This window comes from Pseudopodoces humilis, chromosome 1 (assembly GCF_049639895.1).
Source record: "Pseudopodoces humilis isolate 2021_Gansu_Grassland_sample_001 chromosome 1, ASM4963989v1, whole genome shotgun sequence".
Classification (NCBI taxonomy): Eukaryota; Metazoa; Chordata; class Aves; order Passeriformes; family Paridae; genus Pseudopodoces; species Pseudopodoces humilis.
The window spans coordinates 58997482-59018440 of NC_142200.1; the positions used below are offsets into that span (position 1 = coordinate 58997482).

The 20959-nt window shown below is 41.9% G+C and overlaps 2 protein-coding genes across 4 annotated transcripts in view; one reads left to right on the forward strand and one right to left on the reverse strand.

The window, feature by feature from the left end:
• Positions 1 to 1140: 1140 nt before the first annotated feature.
• On the forward strand, positions 1141 to 8733 carry GMNN (geminin DNA replication inhibitor). Of its 2 annotated transcripts, XR_001331910.2 has the most exons (8): positions 1141 to 1219; positions 1726 to 1790; positions 3423 to 3521; positions 3853 to 3985; positions 4660 to 4742; positions 4825 to 4935; positions 6515 to 7123; positions 8451 to 8733. XR_001331910.2 is itself a non-coding variant. In XM_014258204.2 (7 exons), the coding sequence occupies exons 2-7, from the start codon at positions 1734 to 1736 to the stop codon at positions 6722 to 6724; spliced, it is 693 nt and encodes a 230-aa protein (XP_014113679.1). In that variant the 5' UTR covers positions 1141 to 1219; positions 1726 to 1733; the 3' UTR covers positions 6725 to 8733. The 2 variants fall into 2 exon arrangements, 1 of the variants encoding a protein (XP_014113679.1); XM_014258204.2 differs by having other exon boundaries at positions 6515 to 8733.
• A 3031-nt stretch (positions 8734 to 11764) lies between these two features.
• RIPOR2 (RHO family interacting cell polarization regulator 2) overlaps positions 11765 to 20959 on the reverse strand; it is a 51003-nt gene continuing 41808 nt past the window's right edge. For both annotated transcript variants that reach the window (XM_088053708.1, XM_088053710.1), the window contains 6 exons: positions 20460 to 20621; positions 19322 to 19480; positions 18047 to 18249; positions 16507 to 16590; positions 14530 to 14620; positions 11765 to 13376 (listed from right to left, as the gene is read on the reverse strand). In XM_088053708.1, the coding sequence (XP_087909834.1) occupies positions 13276 to 13376; positions 14530 to 14620; positions 16507 to 16590; positions 18047 to 18249; positions 19322 to 19480; positions 20460 to 20621 (800 nt within the window). In that variant the 3' untranslated portion in view covers positions 11765 to 13275. The remainder of the gene's footprint in view (positions 13377 to 14529; positions 14621 to 16506; positions 16591 to 18046; positions 18250 to 19321; positions 19481 to 20459; positions 20622 to 20959) is intronic.

Below are 20959 nucleotides of genomic sequence, written 5' to 3' on the forward strand. Positions count from 1 at the left end.
GAACAGGAATGTTCAGGAAACGCTAGGTAGGCCAGGGAGAGAAAACTGGAGAGTAGTCTGTGTAACAGTGGCCTAGATGAGGGCAGGCTGGTTGTTGTCCCTTCCAGTACAAGGACTGGGGACATCAAGTGCCAATATCAGAATCAGGTTCAAATTAAAAAAAAAAAACAACTAAAGGATGGTGCTCTTCAGACCAAAGGTTATTTGAGCTCTAGAAGTACTTGCCAAAGGATATTGTGGACAATGAAAATTTAAATGGGTCAATGAGAGACTGAACAAGTTTATGCAAGAGGGATCAGCTTTATTTCCCTATCCTTGTTTAAAGATTTCCTAATGCATCTTTTTTTATGTTCTGCCTTTCTTGCTTCCATTGGACCATGACATTCTACTTAAAACATTCTCATAAGTGCCATAGAGTTTATTTCCAAACAGGAGATGGCAGGCTAAATATATACTTCTGACTGTAATTATCCTAATTTCTAATAGCTCCATCATATTGCCTGGGAAAAAATGTTGATAGCTGTTCTGTGAGTGAGACCTTGATTGCAAGGAATGTGCCCTTAACTCGACAAAATGTTTATTCGCAAATCAGCAGAAGATACTGTTAGTATAAATAAAAGATAAACGTGCAAATATTTGCAAGAATATAAAAGAATATAAAATGTTGATAGCTGTTGAGACCTTGATTGCAAGGAATGTGCCGGCAGAAGATACTATTAGTATAAATAAAAGATAAATGTGCAAATATTTGCAATAATATAATTGTCAAGTGGCTTCTAACAAATTTTACAGCGCGCTTTAGGCATAATTAATGAGAGCTGTAGTCTATATCTTGCGTAAAATTAGTGTTGTGTTGTAGTTAGTGTGGCTTAACACTGCTAATTTTCTTCCCCGGTTTTGCAGGTTGTTTAGATAGGAGCGACGAGAATTGGCGGAGACGTGATTAAATCTGTTTCGGTACAACTCCTTTAGAAGGAAAAAAAAACCAAAATCCAGAAGCAGCCAGACCCCGAACGCCAAGGCGCAGCAGCGCGCGCCCCCTCAGCTCCGGCCTGGGCGCGCGGGGCGGGGGGAGCGCGGCCCGCGATTGGCTCGGAGAGGGGCCCCCGGGTCACGTGACCGCCAACGCGCTCCTTATAGCCGAGCGCCGGGCGCGAGAGGGTGGCTGGCTGTGGGAGCGCGTGCTGCGGGGTCTGTGCGGGAGCGGCCGCGGCCGCCGGTGAGCGGGGGCCCAGGGGCGGGAAGGACGGGAAGGGGCTGCTCTCCATCTCGGTGGAGCCGCCGTCATCGGCGGCGGGATGGGGCCGCAGGCTTCCGCGGCCGAGTTTGGTGTTGGCGGGCTCCTGCCTCGCTATTCCCCATTGGCCGCGGCGGCGCGCGGGGAGGGAGGGGCCCTGCGAGCTCGCCTGGCGGGAGCGGGGTCGGGGTTCGGTGTGGGTGAGTGTCCCCTTCCCCCACCTCCCAACCCCAGCCATTTTGGGTGTGCGCCTGGGACACCCCTGCCATCTCTGCGGAAAGGCCGCGGGGCGCTGCCTTCCCGCTCGTGTCTCGGGTGCAGCCTCAGGAGGGGCTCTGGAGCAGCCCGCTGACCACGCCGTGCATGGCTGACTGCTTAAAGCTGCCATGAAAGCCGATAACCCGAAATTGTAATCTTCTTTAACTAGTGTTCCCCGAACTTAAGGAGTAGATGGATCCTGTATTAATTTTACTGTTTTTCTATTGCAGTTGATCTTATGAATTCCAAAATGAAACAGAAACTGACCGCAGAAAAGTCCTCAGGATCTTTGCAGGTATAGGCTTTAAAGTCTTGACACTGGTACCTCTGTCTGACACAAGCTTCTCTGTCCACTGAAGGAATATAAAGGGATCTGTTGCAATGTGCTTCCACCTGGCTTATGTCCATTTGGCTTGAGTAACCTCCTGGCAGACAGTGTGGCTTGAGAACATGCTGTCCTGCTTGGGCATATTGTGCTTATGATTGGTTTTTTTCCTATTGCTCAGCAAGTCCTTTTTGCTTTGACACTGAGCTTACTGACACTCCGTTTAATTTTGCAGGGTTGATTTGGTTTGTCTGTCCTGACTGTGTGCCTTTGCTTACTGAATCTGTCTGGCTTATGCTTAGGGATTGTAGAATAGGTTTTATAGGCTGTTCTTTATGGATGGGAACTTCTGAAGAGTTAATATCTGTCTTGTGTTGAACATCTTTTAACTGAAGTATTCAAGAAGGCAGTTCACTTTCTCAAGTCACCCTCATGAATCATAGTTGCCATGGAAATGGTGAAAGTTTAGGTTTTTAAGAGTTAACTGATTAGGTACAAACCTTAGTAACTTTTCTTGGTGAGCTTTTTAATGTAGGCCCTAACCAGAATGGTACAAAGCTGTATATAATAAGAGGCTAGTAGTTCTTGTATGATGAGGCATAATGACTGGAATGAAAGCTTCAGGTATTAATGGTAATTACCAATCAATAGGTCTGATTTATGGCAGTCTTGTCCCGTAGTGCCTCTAGGGTAGGAATTGCTTGGTGTGGCTTTCTGCACTTTCAGTGGGTTGAGTATTGGCCAATAATTTCTTGGCGGAGTATACTTTAATCCTAAGTAGCAGCAAGCAGTGTCTGACACATGGTGTGATTCTTGTTCCCACAGCAGTTAATATTTGTCCTTTAGTGGAACAGTAGCATAATTGGTGGCAGAAACTACCGTGGGAAAGGTGAGCTCTTATCCTATGAAGTACGGTGTGAATCGGTGACTTTCTCACGCTGGTGTGGCATTGTATCCTGGCTGTTCTTGGTTGGTTGTCTGCCATTGTTTGCTATCCCATGGTGGCAGTGTAACCAACCCAATCAGAAAGCTTTGATGCAGGAAGGCGGTATTTATGCATGATAGGAAGGGTGATAAACATACTGGTTAGACAAAACAATAGCCTGTCTGGATTGAAGCAAGGAAACTTTTGATCCATTTTAATGGATAATAAAACTAACATGTCTGTTTAAATGAGCCCTGGCTGATGGTGTGTTCGCAGGTTACAAAAGCAGCTATTGCCTGATGTGCCTTTACCACCTAATAGTGCAACTGCAGTCACTTCTGTTCCCAAGAGTCTGAGACTCCTACTGTCAAACTCAAGTTTGAGAGTTTCAGTTAAAGTCACTGGCCTTGAAGTCTAGTATTTCTACTCAAGTTCCTTTTTGAAAGGTTCCTAGGAGGCAGGGATTGATCATAGCTTCATGTGATTCAGATCTATCTCTGCTACAAATAATTAGATGCCCTTCCTTACAAAAGCCCTAACATAGGCTACTGTGTCTTTTTTTTTTTTCTCTTGAGAAGATGAATTGTGTGTTACCTTAATGGAAGCATGATGGATTCCTAATTTTTAGTTTATGTAAAGAAGAGTGGCTACTGTCTGAACCAGATTTGTCTTTTCAGAAGTACCTCACAGATAGCACATGCAGTGCTGCCTCAAGACAGACTCTTAAGATGATCCAGCCTTCAGCAGCAGGTAGCCTGGTTGGCAGGTGTAATGAGGTATGAACTAAAAGATAATCCGTAGATACAGAATTACTTTTAGTCATAATGAAATGCTTTTGAGCTTTTAACTGAAAACTAGTATATTGAAAAAAATGTGCTAACTAGTGTGGCACAACTTAAGCTTACTATTGTTCTAGTAATGAACAGTATTAAAACCTAGCAATTTCTGAGTTATCTGGGTATTAAGGAAGATGTCTAAACTAGAGCTATAATGTGAAGGAAGCAGGACTTGGAGACTTGCAGTCATGAGTGTGTGGGTTTAGAAGCTTGTATTATTGTGGAGGCTGAGATGTTGATCTAGACTTAAACCTGTCCATGTTTTATGCAGAAGAAATCTTCAGTCAGAAGGAAACTCTGGAATAACAAATTTGCCTCAAAGGCTTGTAAAGCTGAGGTGCCTGTGGACAAGGAGCAAGAAAATGAGAATGATGTCATCCAAGCTGAAGATCTCATTATGAAAGGTATGTGGTAATTCCTGAAATGTTTTCTTGTGCTATGCTGCTGTTGGAATACTACTTGAAACATATTTCCTTTGTAATTTAGATAAGGGCTTTGTGGGTTTTTCATAATGTCTAGCAGGAGCTGATGATATTTATCCTCTGTATTAAAAAAAGTATAGATGTCTTGTATTTAAGAACAAGTTCATAATAACCAGAAGCTGAGAAGCATTGTGTGCAGCAGTGTTAGGGAGTCTTGTAGTTTTTTTGGCTGAGCTATAAGTTTTCCAGTGACTAATAATTAAGTTGCAATGAAAGCTGTTCTGGCATAGTGTGTTGCATGCACAGTTTCTCAGAACCATTATGCCTGGTGTGGACAGTGCTTGGAAGTAGCACTTCAGTCTTCCACAAAGAAGAGCAGCATTTGCAAATGTGGCCATCTTGAAGATGGCTTGAGGAGAAACATGATGCCATGCTTGAGGCAGCTTCCTGGAGGCACTGTACAGGCATTACTGCAGTGTAGGATCTGTTTCCTCTAAGCTTGTGTCACTAATTGTAGTTCTGCAATCTTTGAAAACACTATGTGGAGCGAGTTCTTAGTTTCACAGCTCACAGAATACTTGTATACAGGTTAGATATTTTAAGGTGCTCTTAAGAAATCAGTCTTACCACAGACTTACTGTAGCCTCTAACTTCAGGAAATCCTTCATCTCAGTATTGGAAAGAAGTGGCTGAAGAAAGGAGGAAGGCTCTGTATGAAGTGCTTCAAGAAAATGAAAAGGTAGCTAGCTACTCAAAGACACCTAACTGCTTCATCACTGGCTACTGTCTTCCTCTTCTAACATTTTGTCATTTGAACTCAGTTGCACAAAGAAATCGAGCAGAAGGATAATGAAATTGCCCGCCTAAAAGAAGAAAATGAAGAGCTCATGTCCCTTGCTGAGCATGTGCATTATATGACCAGTGTGATTGAGGTACTTAAAGCAATTTTCAATTAATGTTGTAGAACAAAAAGCGAGAAACCAGCCAAGGTATTTATAGTGAATCATGACTTCTGTTATATGTGCTCACAGGACTCTTCATTTTAAATTGCTCTCTGACCTGTTTCCTGCAGGATTGCTCTAATTCTAGAGTCATAAAGCTCCTTTTAGGGGATGAATTTTTCCCATCTTAGAACCTACAGGAGTAATGAGAGTACTAAGATGGGATGTTTTCTGAAGGAGGGATTCAACCTTCTCTCTTAACAGAACAGGATTAACATGCTGGAGATTGTGATAAGGGAAGGGAGACTTGATTTGTCTCTTTTTTGGGATGACTTAAATTCATGTGCTTAATAGGTTGGTGTTGGCTATGTCCATTGAGATATAACTTGAAACAAAGTTACAAAGTAGAGCGGAGAGAGGGATTGCTATGCTCTTTAAATTCAAGGTTTTGTCAGGGCAGTGGCAGTTTCCTGGCCAGAAAAGAGCTGTACACAAAGTTTCCAGGGTTCATAAACTTGTAGATTTCCTGACACCTCCCTCTGAGAGTTCCTTGTGGCAGGTAGTTGTGTCACTAATTCCATTTCTCCTCTAGGAGGAGTGGGTTGTTTGTAAGAGCCACTGAAACAGTAATAAATACCTCCATAGCTGTGTAACCTTGATTTTCAGGTTGTTTTTGCAGGGATTAAGCTCTCATTAAACTGGGATATGAAGCTGGGTGCCTAGCAAGTACTTTGATTCTGTTATGACTAGACTGGGAAGTGGAAACAAGAGGAAATAACATAGCAAGTAACTTGTTTAATTGAGAAAAACTTAAAGATAATTTTCAGTTAGTGCAGTTCTTTAGATCAGGCTTGAAAGACTCCTGGTTTGCTATACTTGAATTTTTTTTTTGTACTCAGGGAATACTGCTTGTTAGCGATAAGCCTACAGGCAGAAATTCTGTTACTTGAGGACTTGAACTAATGTAGTTGGAAACTTCTCTACAGTTTCTCAACAGTTAAGGATCACTTACTAGTTGTAAGCTCCTCCCTTCTGAGGCTTAAATGAGCCTTAAAGGATACATCAAATAACCAGAAGCTTCAAAAACCAGCCTCTTTACAGTCCTGTTTATCTTCTCTGATCAGGTTAGGTGAGGAACTTCTAGGTTGATCAAGTGCTAGAGACTGCTGGGTCTTAAAGTTCGTCTGAACTTAATGTAGCTTCATTATCTCTAACTAAAAATGGAGTAAATTGGTTGTATGGTAATTTATCTAAAATTAAACCTGCATGGTACTATAGTAGAAGCTTGGGAATCAGTTTCCCACATTTTAGGTTGTCTGAGATAAAGTGTCCTACTGAAGAACCTAAGAAAAACTTAACTTGCAGACCATATTGTTGACTGTTAAGAGGTAGTAATTTGAGTTGAACTTGTGCCTTTTTGTAACTGAGGAATGCTTTGATTAGATCAACAACCTCCAAATGAAGGTAATTAGCTTGCTTAATTTGATATGCAGCATCTTATTTTACTTCACTATTTCATAATTATTAAGTAGAAAAAATATTAAATTCACTGTCTTCTGTTTATTTGTAGAGGCTAACTGGGCAAGCACCTGACAATCTTGAGACACTGGAGGGTCTGGCTCTGGAGGAGGAGGAATCCAGACAGGAAAATGAAGAGCATAACTGTGGAGATGAGGCAGACAGCCCTTCTGAAGAAGAGCCATCACAAGTATTGTCTGGCTTAAGGGAGAATAAACCAGATCTGCCTTCAGAGGAAGCAAGCCATTTGCAACTGGAATGACATCTTTTAAATAGGCTTATGTATGTGGCTTTTAATTGCAGACTTCCTCTTGAAAGGGTATACTAAACCTCAGGTATAGAAACTCTTGTGGGAACATTACAGATGTTGGTATTTTTAACTGGAATTATGTAGCAGTGGGAGGAGTATCTGAATACTGCATGGCAAATTTACTACAGGCTGCGTGTAGTTGCTTGTATGAAAGGCAAATACTGCGTATTTCAACTGTTGTGTAAATATCTTTCTTATCAGTTGGTCTGACGTGATGCATGAAAATTGATAAATAAATCTTTTCATTTCCAAAACAGCCTCTTAATTGACAAGGGAATGGCTAATCCTAGGGTTAAATCAGTTATGACTACTGTAGATGGAAGCTTCCAAGTTTCTGGAGGGAATGCATGGGTGAGTTTTTAACTCTTTACATTTGCAGAGTTCTGAAGAACAAAGTTGCTTTCTTGGTAGATAGAGTGGAGGGGGGAAGCAAAAATTTGTGTGCTGTTGGTGAGGTTTCAGGAAATCAAGACTGGGTAATAAAAGTCAAAATCCAAAGGTGAGTTAGATTTGATTTTTCAGATTTTTTAGAATTAATTTCCTCTGCCTTCTAAGGGAACATAGAGACAGAATGAGAGCTTAAGTAGGAAATATGAGACCAGTTATTTTAGTAATACTTCCATTGACTTATGAAGAGAAGGTGGTGTGTTCTTGATCCCAGTAGCAGCTGTGTTGAAAACTAGGTGGAGACAAAGCAGCCTGTTCTTCAGAGCTATTCTGAAAGGAAACTTGACTAGTTTTCAAGGTCCTGCCATGGTATTCACCAAGATATGAGACACCCTTTTAGCAAGGTACTTAGGTTCTGACGGGTTTACAGGAACAGAAAGCAGTCTTTAAAACCTTGAGCACCTTATCTGGCATCTGCACGGGCTGTGATGGAGCAGGAGGGTAAGCTGGATGCACATTTTCTGTAACATGGCCTTCTAAGGAGAGGCTTTAACAATGGTGGCTGTTGCCGTATCTTGAGCTTAAAGCTGAGTGCCTTTCAGGAGGCAGAAGTTATTAGAAGGATCCTGGCTGGTCTATCTGGCCTTGCCAAAGATGCTTGCTTCAGGGTATGTGTGAATGACTCTGGAGCTATCAGATTGGCACCTTTATATTCCTTCTGTTTCACTTGCTGTGGCTGTTGATAAGTTAAGAGATGTTTTACAACAGATTTAAATTGTGACATCCAGGAAATGCAGAAACCATTGCAGCAGGCAATACCTCAAAAAATACCTTTACCTGGTAAAACCAGCACAGCATGTTAGCTAGAAAATGAGGCATCACAGTTTTTTGTGAACTTTGTAAACACAAGATTGCATCTTCCAATGTGTGCTCCAGAGGGTGCTTAGGCATACTCCTTTCCATCACACAGCTGAAAAGGTGACAAAGGTGTGTCCTTTATCTCGAACTGGTGCTGTCTTGAAGGAAAAACAAAATCTGGGTGCTGAGCAAATGCTTTGTAGAGCAAACTAATTTTTCTGTTAAGGAGAAGTGGATAATGCTTGTTAAGTGACTTATACCTCAGATTCTAAGCAACTTTCTTAACAAAGTAGTTTAACATTAGTAAATAAGGAAACATAAGTTTCATTCTGATATAATCGGTTTTTGCAGTTCAATTTAGTTATTCATTGTTAACTCTAATTTTTTTAGCGGTGGCTTTATTTTTTAAACATCAGGCATATTGCATTTGCAGAGGCTGTGGAAGGGAAGAAAGGACTGTGCTGTAACTAGCAGACCAAAATGAGGCAGCGAGTGCAACTTTTCCACTATTTCACTTCTTGCTCTGTGAACTCCTGTAGTACAGGTGCTGTTGTTGGAACAGACCTGCCAGAAGGAGACTAAACCAAAATTTGTGTGCAGTATCTGCATCTGTGTTTCTTATCTTCAGGTCAATCAAGAGGAATGCTTATTGTGTTTAAATCTTATGCTTTTTCTGGATTGAGTTTATTTAAATAAAAGATTTGACAGTCCCTTGATATCCTGGATCTTTCTGTTGAAATAGACCGTACAAATAAAATCATGGAAGTTCTGCAAATAGACTGATGGATGTATTGCAGCATTTGGCCCACCTGTAACAGAAAAAAAATTATATCAAAAATGGATGTGCCACTCAGTAATACATACTAATATTTTAAACCAAGGCTACTATGGTTTTATTAAGTACAGTTTGTTGGCGGAGAGGATAGTTTGCTGTATAAACTGAAAAACAAAACTGATGCAGGAGAAGGCCAGGTGTGAGAGCCAAACTGTGCCATAGTAATAAAACCTATATACAAGCTTAGTCACATGAACCTTGATCCAACACTGACTATGCCTATTTTCTCAGACATTAATATATGGAAATGTTCTTAGCAGTTTTAGGAGGCTGCAATAATTGCTGTTTAAAAATGTTTTAAACGGATTGAGTTTGTTTATTGTTCTGAAAATTCCCGAGTGCTTTTTGGAACATGCATGCAGTAGTACTGTGCTACATAGTAAGCCTAAGAACTTTGTATTTTTGTGCTAATGGCTTGCCAAAGGTGTAGAAATTACACAGATATTTGTGATTAGTTATCTTACAGCCATCTGACATTTTAAGTATAGGGAAAACTCGCTTATCACTGGAACATAGCTATATAGCAGCTGAAAATCAACATCGCTAAAGACAGCCTTCATATCCAGCTGAATTGGAGAGGACATTGTATCTAGCACACTAAAACTATCAGTTCTGGAACCTAACTTCAGAATGGGATTCTTTCCAAGAAGTCAAATGCGTTTGTGCTACCAGTATGTTGATTCCTTTTCACTGCAGAGAGCTGAGACACAATCTTGTCTTTGACTGAAGCAAGCCCAGGCTGTGTGGAAGTGGGATGTCTCTACAGTGTCCTAGCACTTCTCACATATAATGTGCGTGTCTGAACAGGGCTGAATTGCAGCCAAGAGTAAAGTGTGGGGAGGTGGGGCATTTGCAGGTGTCAGATGTTTCAAGAATGAGCAGCTGCGCAGGGACAAGCAAACCATGGGGCAGGTGCATTGTTTGTGTGAGGAAGAACTCGTAACTGGTTTATGCTAAACATCATTATTTTTGCTAAACAGCCATTGTACTTAAGAAAATGTGTGGTGAAATTAATTAGATGATAGTAGCTACTTGTTTGGGCAGCTGAAACTCGGGTTTTTGGCACTGGATTGCTTACGTGAGGACTTGCAGCATAGTCCTGTATTGCAGCTTATGCTGCAGTCTCTGCATAAGTAATAAAGTTAGGTTAATTTTCTTAAGAATGTGTGATGCATATTCATTTACTTTTCCTCAAGGGCCATCTCAGGTTGTTTTCAGAGCTGGATTTGAGAACTTAATAAGATGTGCAAACTTTGCCAAGGCTGTACTTTTCCAGCACGCCAGTGTTCTTAAGACTGAATTGCATTGGCATCAATGGTTTTTTTTCTCAGTAGGAAATGTTTATTGTGTTATTCATCAATCTTTCCATTCTTGTAATAGCACAAAGCAGTTCAGCAACCGATAACAGTGTTATGAGGATCCTTAATTTGCTGCTGTTTGTTGAACTGCTGCCTCTAATGAAATGTGATCATTGTAAGGACACATCTATCCTGCCCCCAGTGGCGCTGCAGCCATTTGAAGCTGGGTGCTGTGGATCCTCACCTCAGGCCAGTCCCACTGCAAAGCAGGGAGCTGTACTTAAGATACAGTATCCGGCAGTTGTATTGACTCCTGATTTTGAAGTCCACATTCCTCTCTGTATCACAGACACAGGATAGGGCGAAGCTATAGAGGATAATTTTTCTGAAGTTCTGCTGGATACAACAGCCTTACCAGTAGCAGTGTGAAACTGGGTAGCCTAACATGCTGCTGCTGTAGCTACAGTAGTGTAGGGGTGCTACAGGTTTCTGTTTATGGGGCCAAATGCTGAGACAGTGGCAGCATGACAGGGGTAGTAAAAACCACAGCATGAGGTAAGGATACCTTCACCAGCAGATAAAGCCCCTTGCCAAGTGTGCTCCTGGCAAGCTGCCCATCTCTTCCATCTGCACTGCTGCTGAGCTACTTTGGTATGGAACTTTCCTAACACACTTTCCTGGGCTGGCCCTGACCTTTAAATTTGTCCAAGCAAGCCTGCTGCAGCCCTAAGAGCTTTTCTAATTACTGCCTGCTGCTTCCTTCTTCAGTAGTCAGTAAGCATGAGCCTTGTGCTGCTCTCACCCTCTCGCCTCTGTGCATCTGGTTTTTCCTACTCCACAAAGAAATGCATTAACATGCCAGGAAAAGGTAGCGTCAGCTCTGCAAGCATAAAAATGTACAAGCTATGAGACAAATGAATGGCTTGGTCATTTTTATTTGCCTTCAGGTTTTGGAAGCTTTAAGGTCTGTTCACTTTGCCAAGGTTGTCATGAATCCTGTTAGAAGATGGTTATTTGTGTATTTAGTTTTCTAAAACAGTATTAATGCTCCAGGTGAAGCTTAGCCTCTATACATCTGTATCCCAGGTTCAAGCTTGTCAGTCTCAGATACCACAACAGGAACTAAGTTTGATGGAACTGTTCATACTAAAATTCCTGTGCATTTTCTCAATTACTTCATTCAGAGCACAATTTGCTCTTTCCTATCTGGTTCTTTTGAACTGTATGCATGATTTTTAATGGTTGTAATGGTGTAGCAGGACAGCTTTAGGCTACCAAAGTTCTCAAAGGGTGGCCTTAAACTACAATGAGACGAGATGAGATACACCCTCCATTTGATGCCAGTACCTGTATATGTGAGCTGTAAGTCTGAATGTTTGAAAAGGGAAAATGAATGGAAGAAACGTCTTCTGTCTTCACAGAAGGGAGGAGTAATCAGTGCAAGTTTGGTAACAATCCTGGAGCCTCTCCAGCACATTTTCTGGTACTTCCTGTGGAGCCTTTCTTGATAAGTATCTTGAATGATACACAAAACTGGCTTGCTCTGAACTTAACTATAAGCCTGATAGTGAAGAGGCTGCTGATGGAAAGAGTGACTATACATATGGACTGATGTGCTTAGTAATTAAAAAATAATCTTTATTATAACTTAAATGTGATAGGAAATATGGTGAGTACAAATGCCACAAAACTAAAAGAAAAAAAAAGTAGATACAAAAGGACACCTTGAAAGAATTCAACTGATGGGACAGGTGTAGTATAAAAACCATAACATGGCTAGTTCACCTTCTGCAAAAGTGTTTATATCCCTCAGTAAACAAGTAAGCATTTTGCACTGTACAAAATGTACTTCTTTAATTAAAGGAAGAATATATATATTTATAAATATACAGATATGTACATTCTTGTAACATTCACAGTAAAAAAACCAAAACAAATGACCCCTGCCTGCCAAAGTGTTTGGCTCACAAGGTTTCCTTTTGATGTGAACTGTTTGCAGTATTTTCTATGTCATCTATGCAAATTTGGATACTTCAATTGACATCTAAATAGCATTTCATGCATAATGAACACAGCACAGGAACACTCTTCTGTTAAATTCTATTCACCTCCTCTGTTAACTTAAGGCTTGTAATCAACAGTTTGGAGCACTCGCTGTCTTTCAACCTTGCAGGGCAGGGAGGGGAGGTGCATTCACTTCCCCCTCTGTTTATTATTGCCTCCGAGGTCCACTTGAGTTTGTTCTGTTCTTTATATTGAAATAATTCTATAGAAACTGTGCTCCACTAATTAGAATGTATGAAATCCAATCCTGCCTGCAACTTGCAGAACAAAATGGTTTTGGGGACTTGTGCAATTAGCGATATTCACTCCTTCTTCTCAGAATAAATAAATGCACTTTACCTTTTCATTTGGTTTTCAGAAACCTACATGATTGTTTGATCCCCCTCACAAATTGCTGGATTAATTATGGTTTGTTGCTGGAGGGCAAGAGAAGGGAATAAAAGCCCAGTGGAGGCATTTAGAATGAGTCACCAAAGTGACGCCTCCCAGGGCTTGCATCACGCTGTTTCTGGAGGCAAAACTTGTAGAACTTTCATTACTGAGACACCACTGAGAAAGCTGAACAGCGTTTCCTGCCGCTGGAGTGTTGCTGGGGACACTGCATGGCAGCAGACACTTCATTTGGGATTCATGGGAAAACTTTGCATGCCTGCTCAGGTGGCCTCCTGATTGTCCTTGTTAGATACGGTATCACACATCTCAAGCTTTCACGACAACTTCAAGGAAGTATATATAATAGGAAAATATATGGAGATGCCAAATTCTAAAAACCTCACAGAAGTCTGTTGAGGCTGAATAACTGCAATTACATTATTTGTTTAGAACCAGTCAAGAAAGTATTGTTCCTCAGCATCCAACTGTTCCATCATGAGCTGCAGCAAGGAGCCAATAGGAACCCTTAAGCTGGATTATAGATTTTGCTTTTCTTTAAGAAGTCTGTAAATTGCTACATTTTGGAACATTCTCATAGAATTCTTTAAAGTCTTCCTTCTGTTCCCCACACTGAAGTGCAGCTCCATCCTACTTTAATGCCTGTTAAATATTAGCAGGTTCTTTTCCATCTAAAAAGCTGTGGCAGCTTCAGTTCCACGGCGGCTTCCAACTTTAACAAATTCCCGGGGAAATTTGTCCAGCTGTTCATACGCCAGTCTCCCATCTTCACCTGAATGCAAAATGATAAAGCATAAAAATGTACTATGTCGTTGCTCTAGAACATTTAAAATACTGTATTCTCTGCTGTTAGAAAGTACTGATTGGCCAGTAACTTCTCCCTCTTCTTAAAATTTATCTTGTTAGAAGCAATTTCAGAAATTATTTGGAAAAGTTAAACACGCTCTGAATGTTCAAATTATTATTTTTTTTAATTTTCCTATGTAACTTGCTTGGTTATCTAAAGCAAATCAGAAGCAGATGTGGCTTGTATGATTAGGTGACAGTATCTGCACACTTGTACTGAATGAGCTATTGTGCTTGTCAAGGTCTCAGCTGCTGTTCTGATGTACTTGAGGTAAATGATGTTTATCCACTCCAACCTTGGAAAACATAAAATTTATCCACCTCCCATTTCCTGGCACTTTAAAAAAGTGAGTCTATCCACATCATTGTTTCTATACTGCTGAAAAAGACAAAGCAGTATGTTTGCTAAATATAATTGTGTCTTTCAAACCCTTTTTCCTTAGCTACTGCTATCTATATGCACTTTCTATATCATCTATATGAAGACAGCATGGAGCCTAATGGGTTGAACTGGCCATAAGGAACCAAAAACGGGCTCTGTATGTTGTCTAGAACAATGACAGATCCATCAGGGTTTTCAAAAGTACACCTAGGCTAGTTGTTTTATAACCTCAGCAATAACATGTCCAACAGCAGACTGAATTCCTGCTGAAGTGGTGAATGGAAGAGAGCATATTTGAAGGGTTTGCATAATTAAAATCACCCAAGGACACCTCCCGCATGGAGCAGAAATTTATGCCAGCCAAAAGGCCAGAAAAACACAATTTTTTTTGTGTCAGTGAAGTACCAATGCCTGTAAACTGTGCAGATTAATTATCAATTATTTCTGTTTCTCAATTTCTCCTTTGCTGTCCTTCCTTTTACTACTTCCCCCTCCAGACTCATACAATTCAATTTCTCTCTTTTTGGCTCATTTTCAAAATTAATTATTTTTAAGAATTTGTATTTTCTAACTCGTTTAAGTCACTCTGGAAAGTTTTGTTTCAATTTACAGTCTCACATTTACGTAAGTCAGGTGTTGTACATGCTGCTCTGTCAAAAAATAAAATTAAATACTGCTCTAAACTGAGGCAACTCACCAAGGGAGAGCAGGGTTTCGGATGCCACTTTTCTGATCTCTTCATTGTCAGACTGGCAGAGCGTGACCAGCATTTTAATGCTCTCAGTAGCCTGGGAAGTGCAAAAAGAACTGCATTAGCACCACACAGTGCACTCTGGGGTTTTCCCACAACCTTGCATGGAAATAGTAACCATCCTCTGCACTGCCCTCTCCAAGCAAAGGGCTTTGGTGGAGACAGAAGGAATGGGGTTTCCCTGAGGGGAAGCATTTGGATGAGGTATATTTTCTGCTGCTGGTGCAAACGCTTTCTAATTTTCCTACCCTATGCACTACATACCCAAATCTGGCAGACCAGCTATGTCTGCCACTTCTGACTGTAGGATAGGTGATGGGCTGTGGACCAAGGCCATAAAATGCCAAGGTAAGGGTACAGCAGGGAAAGGAACAGGAGACGGTGGTCTAGTGAATGGGTTTCCTATAAAGCATGTCAAGCCTGTGTTCAATATTTGCAGACTTTTGCCTTGTCTCTGCTATTTTTGAGAAGAAAGCAAGGAATAATCCTGTTCTGTGATACAAAAATGTCAGGTCTTTGAGGGGAGCAGCTGTCATAGTGTCTCTGGCTGGCTATTTTATACTACAAGAGTGAAAGGAAGGGCAGGTGCTGCCCCAGTGTGACACTTGGAGAGGCACTGAGCCACAGAGTCAGTATTTGTATGAGCTCTGTCAGTCCAGGGGGCACAAGGTCTGGTCTACATGCTCTGAACAAGAGCTTTGCTACCAAAGCCATTGTCTTCAGTGTGGTCACTTTTGTGTTACTCGGGGTAAGGCTGCACTGGGTGTGTACTGGTGACTACAGCTCCAATGCTTGGGAGTGATGGGGCCACAGCAACACAGAGCTTACTGCAATCTGAGAAACCCCTCAGAGATTCAGTGGGACTTTGTGCAGTGATGTGGATTAAACTGCCCTTGGGTTACCCCATCCACAGCCGCCTATCCAGTGTAGCATTTCCATCTCTGAAGTAGTAACTTCCAGCTTCAGCTTTTTCTTTGAAGATCCCAAATGATGATACTTTCCCACAGTAGCTTTTTTCCCCAGCTATTCTCAGTATTCAGGACTCACTGGAATCACATTGCTCAAGTTAAACTTGTCCAGCTCCAGTTCCCACCACTGGTTCCTAGCCTGAGTTTTCCTGAGCAATCAAAAACCCCACTGCACCCTGTATGCAGCAGAGATGTAATGTCCCTCACCATTGCCTCCCAGGGATGCCTGCTAGCTTCTCATTTAAGGGAAATATTTTTTTTATATTTCAACAATACTGGATTAGGCACTGGATGGTGTCAGTTGTGACTGGGATGAAGTTACAGTTTAGAGCTGCCTTCCAGGGGACAGATTAGAGGCAGAAATAGTCAGTCCAAAGTGCATCTGTCTCATGGAACACAGTTTTTGCCCCAGTGTCCCATACCAGCCAGGCTTGGATGGCTGGTGTCTCCTGTGGCTCTATACAACTATAACAAGTGCATTTTCCCATCCTGTCAAAGGCTAGAGTGCAAAGGTGGTACCAGATGCTAGCTGAGGCTGTAGTGCCCAGATGTACCAGTTATTTATCACAAAACAAGATGTGATCTCTCTTTTCTGCTACTGCAGCCCACATGCATTAGAGCTAATTTTATCCTGGGAAAACATTTTTTTATCCTTCTCAGTCAGTACTTTATGAATAAACATTTTTTTTTCTCTGTGATGTGGAACTGAGTCTCCTGAAGTCCATATGAGAGGGAGGAAAAGATGATATGCAAAAGATAAAACTTTGCCAAGGTCACAGTTTGTGGTTTAGAAGGTTCTAAACCATTCCCTTTATCTGAAAAAAGAATGGAGCACAGCAACACAAACCAAAAACACTACTGCTGCTGTTATAATTTCTATTTTGTTGTTTGTACCTATCAGATGTCCTTTCTATAAAGCAAAGCCAAGCACCCCAATGTATTCCTTGTCTCTTACCTTGAGGTATCTTAGAGCCAAGCAAGCTGCTTTCTGCAGCTGGAGGTTGGGCTGGGTTAGTGCTTCACAGTAATAAATCAAGGCCTGAAAACAGATAAAGAAGAATAGCAATGAAAATGTCTGTGGAGAAGTGTGGAACATGGAGGTATTGTTACCCTGTTAAAGGGAGAGCAATTGCAGCCTGCCTCCCTGACAATGAGCATGTGGGATGGTACAGGGTGGGATAATTCCCTACAGCAGATCCAGGACAGACCACTGGTCATAGGTCAGCAGTCTCAGGCCAGCTTTTGGTGAGGAAAAGTTCACATTAAAGTAAGATGCACAATCTGGCACCTTTGAAGGCCTTTCACCATACATCACCAAAGAGCTTTGAATGAGCCTTGGAGTCTAAATATCTCAGGAGGTGGCCCTTGAGACAGTCTCTTTTATGTAGGGATAATAATGAACTAGTTTGTATAGCCCCCAGGGAGACTTAAAATAATGATTACAGTGTTAGCTTGAGCTGCTAGACCAGTCTACTGCTTGACCCTAGAAATTAGTAGCTACTACTGAGTAGCAAATCTCAGCAGCACTCAGCTGTACAGTGAATTCATCTGCAGCATAAGGCTGCACAATACGCTCACAGAAGCCACTCTGTGATTCTTCCTGCAGGCAGTGGACCAGGTATCAGCTACGCATGCCTGTTCCAGGAGAAGGTTGTATTTTCCCCGAGATGCTGCCTCCAGGACACTGGGGATGGAGAAGGACTGCATGAAATACCAAGAGGCTGCAAAAACGGAAGATGAAGTGGAAGGGCAAGCAAAGAGGGGACTGGACTCATAGACAAGAGAAGCAAAGACTGAGCTCCTTTTTCTCTTCCCTTTGCCTTCCTTCTGCCACTCTTCCTCTTCCAGCTGCCTTTTCTTTTGCTCTTTCCTGACAGAGAGCACAAAGCATAGTAGGGAAAGGTCTGCCATGAAAGGGTAGGAGCCCTAATTTCTTCTTACTCTTCCTTCTCCCCTCTATTTAATTTCTATGTTTAACCTGGCCCTGGTTGTTGCTTTTGGTATCAGAGATAGACTCAAATATTAGTTCTCACAGCTGAGCTGTGTTTGCCCAAGGCAGTCCATCCCTTCTGGAAATGGTAGGAAGTCTCATAGATGGCAGGCTCCTTTGGAAAAAAACCAAAAATCTGAGACCTGTCTTTGCGTGTTGGCAATGCTGGGGACTGTTACCTTGAAGCCTTGGACTGAAGCCAAGTCAGAGACAGAGCAGCAGAAATGCTGAAGTGTGGAAAATAGCTGGAGAGCACGGCACTCAGTAAGTATTTGCAGTTTTGGTTAGTACCTATTTAGCATAATAACAGGTAGAAGCAGACTGGGATAAAGACAGAAACAGACCTGCACATGTGCAGAAAAATTAGACAGGATATCCCTCTGTATCAGTTTAAATCAGGCTTGGATCAGTTATTTTATATGCACAGATATTTGAGACATACAGGTAGAAAAAAAGTCATGGTGACACAGGTCTCTCGTGCAACAAGTGATTTTCTGCCACTTACCTTCTCCCTGAAGTGCCTGTTTTCTGCAGTTGCTGTCAGAAGTGATGCCACAGTCTCACTGACTTCATTTTTATTTTCATTGAGAAGTAAAGCCAAAGCTCTTAAAACTTCCTGCTGTGGTGGAAGGTTATTGGAGTTTATTTTGGACACATTTTGCTGCAGTTTTCCGTCTTTCACAGACTGCAGCACCTGAACCACCGATGCTAGAAGTTCAAGAAAAAGGTCTGTGTTACTTACTTTATCCTCTTGGTATTTTGGATTGATCCTTTCCTTGCTAGCAATCCTTGATTTATACTACACACACTGAGGATATGAAAATATCCCCATCTGAGCATCATGGCAGTGTGTCTGCATGGGGAATTGTCTGGGCTTTAAGCTGGGTCAGTTTCTCAGACCTCCTTCAAGTGAGGAGATGAGTAGATAGGCCGTGGGATAGTGCAGCACTTAGGCCTACCTGTCAAATCTCTGCTTTCTGCTGGAAGATGTAAATTCTCACTCTAACAATTGAAACCAAATATTGTTGCCAGTGTATTGACTTCCAGAGCATCTTTGTGAGAGCTTTTCCTGGATAGATTGATGTCTGCCGACAAGAGCTAGGGCTAATATGTTTCAGAGGCGATTTGAAATGCCGTTTTGCTTCCAGGCTTTTGAGCAAAAGCTCCCTAGTATGCCCAAATAAAAAGGAAAATTAGGCAAGGTTCCTCAAAATCCCTCTCAAATAGAGAAGAAAATTTGGCTTGCCAGGGATTGCAGTCCAGCACACTTTGTGCAGCATCTGCTTCTTTCCAGCTCTTGGTGGCAGAGCCTGCAAAACTCTGAGGTGCTGTGATCCCTTGGTTCCTGAGAATTGCTCAGTACTTCAGGTATCTCCGTAACAGATGGTGAAAGACCAAGACATCATCCAAGATGTGGGCACAGAAAACTTCCCAGGCCTTGGGCTCAGCCCACCACCATCAGCACTCTCCTACAAAACAATGCTTTCAAAACAGTTTTTTCTCATTTGAATATGGAAATAGAAATAACTGAGGGTCTATCTGCATCAGCTCTTTTCCCCTGTCATGTGCAACAGTTCAGGTGCGTTCACTTAATAGCCAGGACACTTTGTCTCTTTTCTCTCCTCCTTTTGTAAAATCAGCCTCACTTAATAGCCAGGACACTTTGTCTCTTTTCTCTCCTCCTTTTGTAAAATCAGCCTCAGGGCTGAAATGCTTTGTGTTGAGCTCAGAAGGACAGGGATGTACTCCCTAACCAGCCAGCAGAATTTACATACCCTACCTTCTTTTGCGAGCTGTAGCAAATAGCTTCCGAGGTCATTGACACTGTGGCTGGCAAAGTAGTTGTGATACTGAAAGACAGTAATGGTCTCGGAGGACATGGTGGAGTAGAGGACCGGCTCCGTCCGGTCCAGGATCTGAGATACCAGGATCCTGAAGACTGCAGGCAGGCATGGAAAAGGGACAGGTTAGTGAGAGCAAAAGCTACTGGAAAAATTATGCAGTACACTTCAAAACCAGAAAGAAAGAAAGAAATGCATCTGCAAGGCCAGGTACTTCCCAATGTTCCTAAACTCAGCTCTGGTTAGGTTAGAAGCTGGACAGGCCTTCTCCCTGTCTGGGTCTCATTACCAGAGAATATCTTTGTAAGGATGAGCCTCTGCCAGTTTACAGATGGCTGTGCAATCAGTACAGCCATCATTTCTACCTAAACAATATCCTGAATCATAAATCCCTCTCCACATGCACTGCCTGTTACATCCCCACAGTGCCACTGAGGCAGGGGAAATGTGCACAGAGGCAGGATTTGGCTTTGCTATTTTTTATGTTCCTGCACTAAGTGTGGCATGCAGAAAGCCAGTCTGAGGCACTGTCTGTGAGAGCATGGAGCAGGAAGGAGAACACTGCCCTGTGTAGGCATCCACAGTGCACATGGCCACACCTGGGAAGATCAGCCTCCATCCCCATTCTGTCCTAGGGAGAGCTAGTCAGTGTAGCTGGAGTTTGAGGTGTGGTACATCCCACACAAGATAAGAACCTGTGCTCAGATAAACTCACTTGAATGTGGATTAATTTCATCCCTCTGCACTGTTAAGGGGTGTGGGTGTTATATAGACACACAAAATTAAGTGCAAGGATTCCTGATTCATTGAATCACAAATCTGCATTTGGGAATAGACTTTCTGGTTAACTCATAAACCTTAAAGCAGTATTTTCTTTACTGTTAACCTCACCTTTTTTTTTTTCCTTTTTTTTTTTTATTTTCCATTATTTGGGGCCAAACCTTTTACAAGAGCTGTAGCATTAGTTTTCAAATGAGGTCTTGGAACTGTGGCCAAACAGATCTCTGAGGGGTTGGAAAACAAAGCTCGTTACAGAGTTGTTCTCCATTTTGATGGTGACACATTTTTTTTTTGTACCTGTTTCTGCAAGTCCTGGACACTCTTCATTCACAGTGGTGGCAAAATTGATATCCAACTGCTTCATCATCTTGTCAGCAGAAGTGTGATACACTCCTGAAGGGCCAGTACACTTCATCCAGAAAGCCAGCAGTGACAGCTTCTTGTGGAACTCTGGAATTGCTGGGGAGGGCAAAATGAATGATGAAACAAAGCCTTGTTGGAAACATCAACTTTGAGATAAGAAGGTAAGAATGGAGGAAATCTCACCTTATCCCACTGATAAGCAGTGACTGTTTGTTGGGTTTCCCTGAGCCATTACCTCCACAGAGCATGATCATGTGCTCACCCCAGGTTTGTAACATCTTTCTGTTTTTTCTGTTTCCCATGGTAAAGTGAGAAAATTAGCTCCTGATCCAGTTCTTGGCATTGATTCTATTCTTTTTAAATAGCAAAAAATACTAGGGGAACACCACAAATTATCTACATAAGTTTGGTCCCTGTCCTAGTACTGCTCTATG